The following is a 10279-nucleotide window of genomic DNA, read 5'->3' as shown; positions in this document are numbered from 1 at the left end:
CACTGAGCCTCAAGTCTTTAATTAGTGCAGGGAAAAGTGTCAAGAGTCAAAGGAGTCAAGAGTGTTTTATTGGCATAAATTCTGAAATAGAACAATGAAATTCTTACTTGCAGCAGCACAACAGATAAATAAACATAGTACTCTGTTAAACCCACAATCTATCTATCTATATACTATTAAAACTCTGTGTGTTTATTTGTGGGTGTCAGATTCGGCCTTTGATTCCTTGGTCCGCCAAAACCACACGCAGAAACTCCGTGATTTTTTCCATTTCGCTGGCGAATTCACTTTTACATTCACACATGCACTCCTCAAAACATTTGGACATTTTTATGTACACGTTTTTTAATAAAATCCTACCCCCCTCTCCCCCACTCACTAATTTTGTCGCCGCCTGCTGGCCAGCCACCATAACTCAGTACTCGGGGTCTGAAGCATTTTGTCGCCTCCTGCTGGCCAGCGACCATAACGGCTGGTGACGCCCCGGCTCTGCTGGCAAAACGCCGACATTTTTCCCAACCTGGGTCTGAAGCACGTTCGGGGACCAGACCCAACGGGTCTGCACTTGGTCTAGTATACTTTTAAAACTCTGTGTGTGTGTTTGTGGGTGTCAGATTTGGCATTTGATTCCTTGGTCCGCCAAAACCACACGCAAAAACTCCGAGATTTTTTTCCATTTCGCTAGCCATTTCACTTTTACATTCACTAATCCACTCATTACATTTAGACATTTTTATGTACACATTTTTAAATAAAATCATTCCCCCCCCCACCCACTCATTTTATCGCCGCCTGCTGGCCAGCCACCATAACGGCTGCTGCCACCCGGCTCTCCTCCAAAAACGCCGACATTTTTCCCAACGGCTGCTACCGCCAGCACTCCTCCACTTCCCCCTGGTGCGGCCTCTGTCACGCTGGCTGAAGCCAAACATCGGATGTTCCCCCGCTGCTTTTCGCCGAGCGCGGGAACAGCCGATCTTTGCCTTGAGCCAGCGTGACAGAGCCGGCGCGTCAACGGCCTATCGCCCGCAAGGTCTCGACGTCGTAAGCAGCGTCTCAACATCGTACGCATAGTATCGACGGCGTACGCAGCGTCTTGATGCCGTACGCCTGGCCCGCAGGCTCACTCGGCATCACGCCCGCCCGCCCACTCCACCCCCCGCACTCGGGGTCTGAAGCACGTTCGGGGACCAGACCCAACGGGTCTGCACTTGGTCTAGTAAACGATAAAAATCGTCCATTATATATAAAAACACATCAAATAAATAGTTTTAGTTTAGTTTATTGTCAAGTGTACCGAGGTACAATGAAAAGCTTTTGTTGCGTGCTAACCAGTCAGCAGTAAGAGCACAATAAGGGAGTTTATACGTTCCCCCTGTGACCACTTGGGTTTTCTCCGGGTGCTCCAGTTTCCTCCCACTCCAAAAAATTGAAAGTTTGTTGGTTAATCAACTTCTGTAAATAGTTATTACTGTGTAGGATACCTTGTACCTTGTGGTCGTCACTTCTGAAGAGTCCACCAGGGATATAGTGGAAGTTGACGAGATTGGGTCTGGTCCAGCGGGGGTTGTGCAGTTTGTGGGCCTGGATGGAGGTCTCGAAGGTTGCGTAGGTGGGCATGTCAACAGAGGATTGTGGGAGGGCAATCCAGAGGGAAATTGCTTCAGGGAAAAATGACTGGATGTAGGGAGTAGGTGGACAAAAATGCTGGAGAAACTCAGCGGGTGAGGCAGCATCTATGGAGCGAAGGAAAAAGGCGACGTTTCGGGTCAATTCCCTGGGTGCCCATGATCAAATTAATAGATTTTATATTTTTCCCCCCAAGAACACTAAGCTCTCATCCATCAGCAGAATGTATCCAGGCAGAGATAGTGAACAGGGCCCAAACTGCAGGGCTGCCAACTCTCACGCATTGAGCGTGGGACTCACACATTTGACAAAATTCTCACGCTGATGACAGAAGTTCTCACGCTCTAAAAAATATTTTAAAATATATATATATAAACAAACAAATTCACATTCCTCCACACTCACCAATGAGAATAGTTTTCTGTCGGCGAGTTCCCCGTAAAGAACGAGCAATTGGCTTAAACCCATCGCACACTATTTAAAATGGCAATGTAGACAAAAATGCTGGAGAAACTGCTGGAGAAATGCTGGGTGAGGCAGCATCTATGTCTGAGTTTGACCCTTCTTCACACTCAAGCATTTCTCCAGCATTTTTGTCTACCGCTCTATAGATGCTGCCTCACCCGCATTCACATTCCCGTGTAGATGGTGATAGATGGATCTGTGTCCGGCGGCCGCTCTGTCCACACCGCATGGAGTTTTAACCCCGGCCCGGAAGAGGAAGAGCCAGAGGGCTGAGGGAGAGCTGAGAACGGGAAGAGACAATAATGGCTACTGGAAATTGGAGAAGTCACTGTTCATGCCACTGGGGTATAAACTGCCCAAGTGAAAAATGAGGTGCTGCTCCTCCAATTTCCAGTGGTGCTCACTCTGGCCATGGAGGAGGCCCAGGACAGAAAGGTCAGATTCGTAATGGGAGGGGGAGTTGAAGTGCTGTGCCACCGGGAGATCAGGTTCGTTAATGCGGACCGAGCGGAGGTGTTCGGCGAAACTATCGCCAAGCCTGCGCTTGGTCTCACCGATGTAGATCAGCTGACATCTCGAGCAGCGGGTGCAAGAGATGAGGTTGGAGGAGATGCAGGTGAACCTCTGTCGCACCTGGAACGACTGCTTGGGTCCTTGAATGGAGTCGAGGGGGGAGGTAAAGCGACAAGTGTAGCATTTCTTGCGGCTGCAAGGGAAAGTGCCCGGGGAGGGGGTGGTACGGGAAGAATTGACCAGGGAGTTACGGAGGGAGCGGTCTTTGCGGAAAGCAGACGGGGGGGGGGGGGGGGATCGGAAGATGTGGCGAGTGGGGGGGACACGTTGGAGGTGGTGAAAATGACGGAGGATTATTTGGTGTATGTGACGGCTAGTAGGGTGGAAGGTGAGGACAAGGGGGGGATGGGGAGAGAGAGCCGTGTTACGGGGTATTGAAGAAACCCTGGTGAGAGCCTCATCTATAGTAGGGGAGGGGAACCCCCGTTCCCTGAAGAATGAGACATTTCTGATGCCCTGGTGTGGAACATCCTGGGAGCAGATGCGGCCTCCCTTCAACGATGAATCTCAGGATACAGCTCCGCTCCGATGCCCGACCCCGGGGTCAGTGACCCTCACCACCCCCGGACCCCCAGGTCACTGACCCTCACCTCCCCCGGACCCCAGCTGGACAGAGCACCTGGGCCGGCCCGCATTCCCGGGGAGGAGGAGAGAGAGGGAAATGCTCCCCGGACATCGCCAAGTCTCCGCTCACTCTGGGTGTTGTCGCCGCTTCACTGACACACACTCTCACACACAACCTTACACACACACTGGCACACACAAGGTTTAAAGGGATATGGGCCAAATGCAGATAAATGGGACTAGTTTAGATGGGGCATCTTGATCTGCATGAACAAGTTAGGATGAAGGGCCTGTTTCCATGCTGTAAGACTATGGCACATTGTAGAAAGGCTACAATCGCTCCGCAGAGGATCCAGGGACGATTTATGAACATATTGGCAGGGCTGGAATTTTTTTTTCACTTTGAAGAAAGATTTGATAACTGTGATTGTATTCTCTGCAGGAACGGAGGTGAAGAAAAGACTAAGTTGAGGTGAATAATATTATGAGAATAGGACCTGTTTCGCTTAACAAAGAGTGTAAGAAGGAACTGCAGATAGTGGTTTAAACTGAAGATAGCCACTAAAAGCTGGAATAACTCAGCAGGACAGGCAGCATCTCTGGAAAGAAAGAATAGATGATGTTTCGGGGTGAGACCTTCATACTGAAGAGGTTGAAAACCAGCCATAAAACACAATGACTGGAGATTTGTGTTATCCAACTAAGGGCAGAAATCAGAATCATGTGTTCATTTTTATTGACATGACACCATAATAAATATATTACAGAATTTTTTTTTTATGTGGTGGCACGGTGGCGCAGCGGTAGAGTTGCTGCCTTGAAGCACCACAGACCCAGGTTTGATCCTGACTACGGGTGCTGTCTGTACAGTATTTGTACATTCTCCTTATGACCACATGGTTTTCTCTGGATATTCCAGTTTCTCAAGTGCAAGTTTGTAGGTTAATTGGCTTCTGTAAATTGTCCCTTGCATGTAGAATAGAACTGGTGTATGGTAGATTGCTGGACGGTGTGGACTAAGTGGGCCAAAGGGCCTGTTTCCATATATATATGTTTCACATTTATATATTAATTTAATTGAACCATATACGGTTGAATATGTGACATTATTTTCGTCTTGTTTCTATAGTCAAAGGGTAAGGTTGATTGATTTATTTGTGCAGAACAGTGGTGGAAGTCTGACTCCTCTTGCCTTGTTTCTATGTTTTTGTTTCTCTCTATATATGCATAACAGCATGATTTATAATCTGATTTCCAAACAAGAATATACTAAGGTCATTCATGTGCTGCACCTGTTCATCAGAGCCTGGCTCTACTGTGGAATGTAATTAGGAATGTAATTTAGCCTAACCTTATTCATACTTAATCCAACTTGAAGCATAAATGTTGCATTCAAGTGTAAGTTAAAAGACTCACTACAGTATGCACCAGATTGCACAATTTCAAGCTGAAAAATGTAAAAGCTCCCCACCGTTGGAGGGGGAACACCACTCTCCCACACCCTCACCCCTTCCGTCGCTACGCTCCCTTGCAATTTCTCACTCTCATCTCTCACCCAATGTTGGCAGCTCTGAAACTGGGATTTAATGGTTCACAGTCATTTGTGAACTCGCTGGTGCTTCCGTAGGTTGGATGAATAGCTGAAGCCCTTTCCACACTCGGGGCAGGTGAACGGCCTCTCCCCGGTGTGGACCCTCTGGTGTGACACCAGGTTGGACAACTGAGTGAATCCCTTGCCGCACTCGATGCAGGTGAACGGCCTCTCGCCGGTGTGGACCAGCTGGTGCCTCACCAGGCAGGAGGACAGGGTGAAGCCCTTCCCACACTCGGAGCAGGTGAACGGCCTCTCCCCGGTGTGGACCTGCTGGTGCCTCACCAGGTAAGACGACAAGGTGAAGCCCTTGCCGCACTCGGCGCAGGTGAAGGGCCTCTCTCCACTGTGGACACGCCGGTGGGTCAGCAGGGAGGATGACTGGGTGAAGCCCTTCCCACACTCGGAGCAAGTGAAGGGCCGCTCCCTGGTGTGGAACCGCTGGTGTGTGGTCAGGTTGGACAGGCAGCAGAACCCCTTCCCGCACATGGAGCAGATGAACGGCTTCTCCCTGGTGTGGCTGCGCCGGTGAATCTCCAGCCAGGAAGGATAACAGAACCCCTTCCCGCAGTCCCCGCACTTCCACACTTTCTCCCCAGAGTGGGTGCACTGGTGCCTCGTCAGCCCCGATGCCCGGATAAAACTCCGTCCGCAATCGGGACAGGTGAACTCTTTCCCCTCGCTGCGAGCGGAGGCGTCTTCTTCTGCGTCCAAAGGCGGAAGGTGTGCGGAGGTCTGCAGATCGAGCGACTTCGGTGGATCTGGACACTTTGAGCTTCCGGTCGGAGGATCCTCCATTACCTTCACCCTGTGAGATGTATCCAAAGCAAGAAAAGGCAGAGTGAGGGAGAGAGGTAAACAATAAGCAAGAAAGAAAACTGTTCCTGTCCAACAGACAAATATCGCACCCATATAAAAGCAATGGTCAAGAGAGCACACCATCTCATCTACTGCCTTAGAAATGTGAGGAAGATCAGCAGATCAGCAAGGATCAGCTAATGATTACAGGCCTGTCGCACTGACCTCTGTAGTCATGAAGATACTCGAAAGGCTTGTGCTGGCCAAGCTGAAAAATATCACAAACTCCCTGCTGGACCCTCTGCAGTTTGCATATCAGGCCAATAGACCTGTGGATGACGCCTGCACTTCATCCTACAGCACCTAGACCGCCAGGGGACCTATGCGAGGGTCCTATTTGTTGATTTTAGCTCTGCATTCAACACCATTGTGCCAGAGCTACTACACTCCAAACTTTCTGAGTTGACTGTGCCTGAACCCCTCTGTCAGTGGATCACCAACTTCCTGACAGACAGGAAGCAGCATGTGAGGCTGGGAAAGCACATCTCGGACCCGCAAACACTCAGCATAGGAGCACCGTAAGGCTGCGTACTCTCTCCTCTCTACTCTCTCTAAACCATCGACTGCACCTCCACAGACACCTCTGCCAAGCTTCTCAAGTTTGCGGACGACAGAACCCTGATTGGACTGATCCAGGAGGAAGTAGCCAAAGTTCTATAGATACAGGATCCGTTCCTGAGGATTGTAGGGTAGCTAAGTTAGCCTGACATCGGTGGTGGGGAAGATGCTGGATTCAATTATAAAAGATGAAATAGCGGCACATTTGGATAGCAGTAGCAGGATCGGCCCGAATCAGCATGGATTTCTGAAGGGAAAATCATGCTTGGAATCTTCTGGAATTTTTTGAGGATGTAACTAGGAAAATGGACTAGGGAGAGCCAGTAGATGTAGTGCACCTGGACTTTCAGAAAGCATTTGATAAGGTCCCACATAGGAGATTAGTGGGCAAAGTTAGAGCACATGGTATTGGGGGTAGGGTGCAGACACGGATAGAAAATTGGTTGGCAGACAGGAAACAAAGAGTAGGGATTAATGGGTCCCTTTCAGAATGGCAGGCAGTGACTAGTGGGGTACCGCTAGGCTCGGTACTGGGACTGCAGCTATTTACAATATACATTAATGATTTAGATGAAGGGATTAAAAGTAACATTAGCAAATTTGCAGATGACACAAAGCTGGGTGGTATTGTGAACTGTGAAGAGGATGCTATGAGGATGTAGGTTGACTTGGACAGGTTGGGTTGAGTGGGCAGATGCATGGCAGATGTAGTTTCATGTGGATAAGTGTGAGGTTATCCAGTTTGGTGGCAAAAACAGGAAAGCAGATTATTATCTAAATTGAGTCAAATTGGGAAAAGGGGAAGTACAACAGGATCTGGGGGGTCCTTGTTCATCAGTTGAAAGTAAGCATGCAGGTGCAGCAGGCAGTGAAGAAAGCAAATAGCAAGTTGGTCTTCATAACAAGAGGAGTTAAGTATAGGAACAAAGAGGTCCTTCTGCAGTTGTACAGGGCCCTAGTAAGACCACACATGGAATATTGTGTGCAGTTTTGGTCTCCCAATTTGAGGAAGGACATTCTTACTATTGACGGAGTGCAGCGTAGGTTAACCAGGTTAATTCCTGGGATGGCGGGACTGTCATATGGTGATAGAATGAAGAGGCTGGGCTTGTATTCTCCGGAATTTAGAATGATGGGAGGGGATCTTATTGAAACATATAAGTTTATTAACGGTTTGGACATGCTGGAGGCAGATAACATGTTCCCGATGTTGGGGGAGTCCAGAACCAGGGGCCACAGTTTAAGAATAAGGAGTAAGCCATTTAGAACAGAGATGAGGAAAAACTTTTTCACACAGATCGTTGTGAGCCTGTGGAATTCTCTGCATCAGAGGGTGATGGGGCTGGCTCTCTGGATGCTTTCAAGAGAGAGCTAGACAGAGCTTTTAAAGATTGCGGAGTCAAGGGATATGTGGAGAAGGCAGGAACGGGGTACTGATTGTGGATGATCAGCCATGATCACATTGAATGGCAGTGTTGGCTTGAGGGGTCAAATGGCCTACTCCTGCACTATTATCTATTATCACTGAAACCAACCTCCCTTCCATTGATTCTATCGACACTTCATGCTGCCTCAGCAAGGCCACCCTAATAATCAAGGATGAGTCGCACCCTGGTCACTCCCTCTTCTCCCCTCTCCATCAGGCAAGAGGTACAGATATTTAAAAACGCATACCTTCAGATTCGGGGACAGTTTCTTCCCAGGTGATATCAGGCAACTGAACCATCCTGTCACCAGCGAGAGAGGTCAGACCTCCCATCTAAAAATGTACTTTTATTACTACAAGCTAAAAATACTAAAGCCTGTTTTCTACATTGTTTAATAGAGTTAGGTGATGATCCAAGTGATTGCTTGTCATTGCCAATGCAATTACAATTTCACTGACGTGCTAATATCAATAGCCAAGCAGTGTACCTTGCAGCTTGTGTTCATAGTGAGACAGTCCGCTATAACCAAAATATGTCAGAAAGTGATCCATAATAAGGAGGGCTTACTGTATAGGAAAGCCTTGGTGAAACAGAACTGTAGATGCTAGTTAATAAACAAAAGAACACAAGGTGCTGGAGTAATTCAGCCAGTCAGGCAGCATCTGCATGAAGAAGGGTCCCAAACCAAAACACCACCTATCCATGTTCTTAAGTGATGCTGCCTGACCTGCTGAGTTACTCCAACACTATGTGTTTAGGAGAACTTGGGTTCTGATAAAAAAAATTAATGTTAACTCTCCTCCCATCTTCACAGATGCTGTCTGACCTCTTGAATATTTTCTGTATTGTTTTTACATTTCAATGTAAAAAAAAACATGTTTCAAGTTGAGGAAAGGGGCGAGGGTGATGGCACCAATGTTTCCAGTCGGAAACACCGGCCACAGATCCATCACATGATGCAGCCGCCGAGAGGGTTCCCGAGTCACGTCCGGCAGAAACCATTCCTGCAATCCGGCATCCGCAGAGAATCTGTGGAAAAGGACCCAAAGTGCTGGAGTAACTCAGCGGGCCAGCACATCAACACCGGGGAGAGGCCGTTCACCTGCACCGAATGCGGGAAGGGATTCACCCAGTCGTCCAACCTGCTGACAGAGAAGCTGCCAGACCGGCTGAGTTACTCCAGTACTTTGTGTCCTGTTGTGTAAACCAGCATTAAAGTCAACTAGCACAGTACAGTCCCTTTGGCCCACAATATACATGCCGAACATGATGCCAAGTTAGAAGGAATGGTTGACGTTTCGGGTCGAGACCCTTCTTCAGACTGGGTCAGAAGGGTCTCGATTCGAAACGCCACCCATTCCTTCTATCCAGAGATGCTGCTTGTCCCGCTGAGTTACTCCAGCATTTTGTGTGTAGCTTCGGTGTAAACCAGCATCTGCAGTTCCTTCATACATCAGCATGCATATTATCTATTGCCCTCCTTTCCTTGCATATCCATGTCCTACCTTAAAAGCCTTTGGAGGGAGAGAGGGGCGTAGGAAGAGGGAGCGGAGGGGTAGAGGGAGAGAGGAGCACGGGAGAAAGGGGGACGGTGAGAGAGTGGGGGCGTTCCTCCCGCCAGCTGATGCTCGCCGTCCCGCTCCTACCTGGTCCCCCCAGTTGCCGGCGCCTCTTCTCGGCTGCAGACCGCGCACTCCCTGAATATCATTTCCGGCACCAGCCCCAGGGGCTCCTCTAACTTTGATAGAGCTTATTCCCTGTCCCGGAGGCCTCTGGGAAGCATGGACGCCATTGATCACATCTTTCGGAAAGATACCTGGTGCTGGAGTGCTCGAAGATAGACACAAAATGCCGGAGTAACTCCGCGGATCAGACAGCTTCTCTGGAGAAAATGGATAGGTGACGTTTCGGATCGGGACAAACCTTCCAGAGATGCTTAGTTACTTCAGCATTTTGTGTCTCTCTGGTATAAACCAGCATCTGCAGTTCCTTTTTATTACATTATTGATGAAGCAATTCAGCGTACCTCTGTCTCACCTAAAAGGAGTCCAAGCGTCCCTGGATGGAGGCGAGGGAGGAGGTTGTGGAGGCGGTGCTGAAGGTTGTTAGGGAGAACATATTTCAAAGTTCCTTCCGAATCTGATTCAAACCGTCCTGATGACGGAGATCGTTTGAATTCTGAATTCTGTAAGGCAGGGCGCCTAATGTCAAGGACTAGAGGACAGAGTTTAGCTTAGTTTACATAGAAACATAGAAAATAGGTGCAGGAGGAGGCCATTTGGCCCTTCGAGCCAGCCACCGCCATTTTTTTTAAACACACTGTCCAGATTGTGCTGAGTTTTGCTGGCAATTCTAATTAGAATGCCTTTGTTGAATGTACAATACATATTGGCCTTCATCAGTCAGAGTATTGAGAATAGAAGTTGGGAGATTATGTTGCAGTTACAGAAATTTTTTGTGAGGTCACATTTAGGGTGCAGAGAAAATTTACGAATATGTTGCGAGAACTTGAATGCCTGAGTTATAGGGGGAGGTTGAGCAGGCTAGGACTTTATTCTTTGAAGCGCAGGAGGATGAGGGATGATCTTATGGAGGTGTACAAAATCATGACAGG

At 48.5% G+C, this 10279-nt stretch overlaps 1 protein-coding gene across 1 annotated transcript in view; it reads right to left on the bottom strand.

The window, feature by feature from the left end:
* The window catches only part of LOC116981452, a 76845-nt gene extending 67499 nt beyond the window's left edge, over positions 1 to 9346 (bottom strand). Inside the window, exons 1-2 of the mRNA XM_033034506.1 lie at positions 9171 to 9346; positions 4830 to 5630 (exon numbers count right to left, since the gene is read on the bottom strand). Coding sequence (XP_032890397.1) covers positions 4830 to 5620 — 791 coding nt within the window. The 5' untranslated portion in view covers positions 5621 to 5630; positions 9171 to 9346. The remainder of the gene's footprint in view (positions 1 to 4829; positions 5631 to 9170) is intronic.
* Between the last annotated feature and the right edge of the window lie 933 nt (positions 9347 to 10279).

This window comes from Amblyraja radiata, chromosome 15 (assembly GCF_010909765.2).
Source record: "Amblyraja radiata isolate CabotCenter1 chromosome 15, sAmbRad1.1.pri, whole genome shotgun sequence".
NCBI classification, from domain to species: Eukaryota; Metazoa; Chordata; class Chondrichthyes; order Rajiformes; family Rajidae; genus Amblyraja; species Amblyraja radiata.
Note: the sequence above shows the minus strand (reverse complement) of the source record. Positions and strands in the feature narration are given on the sequence as shown.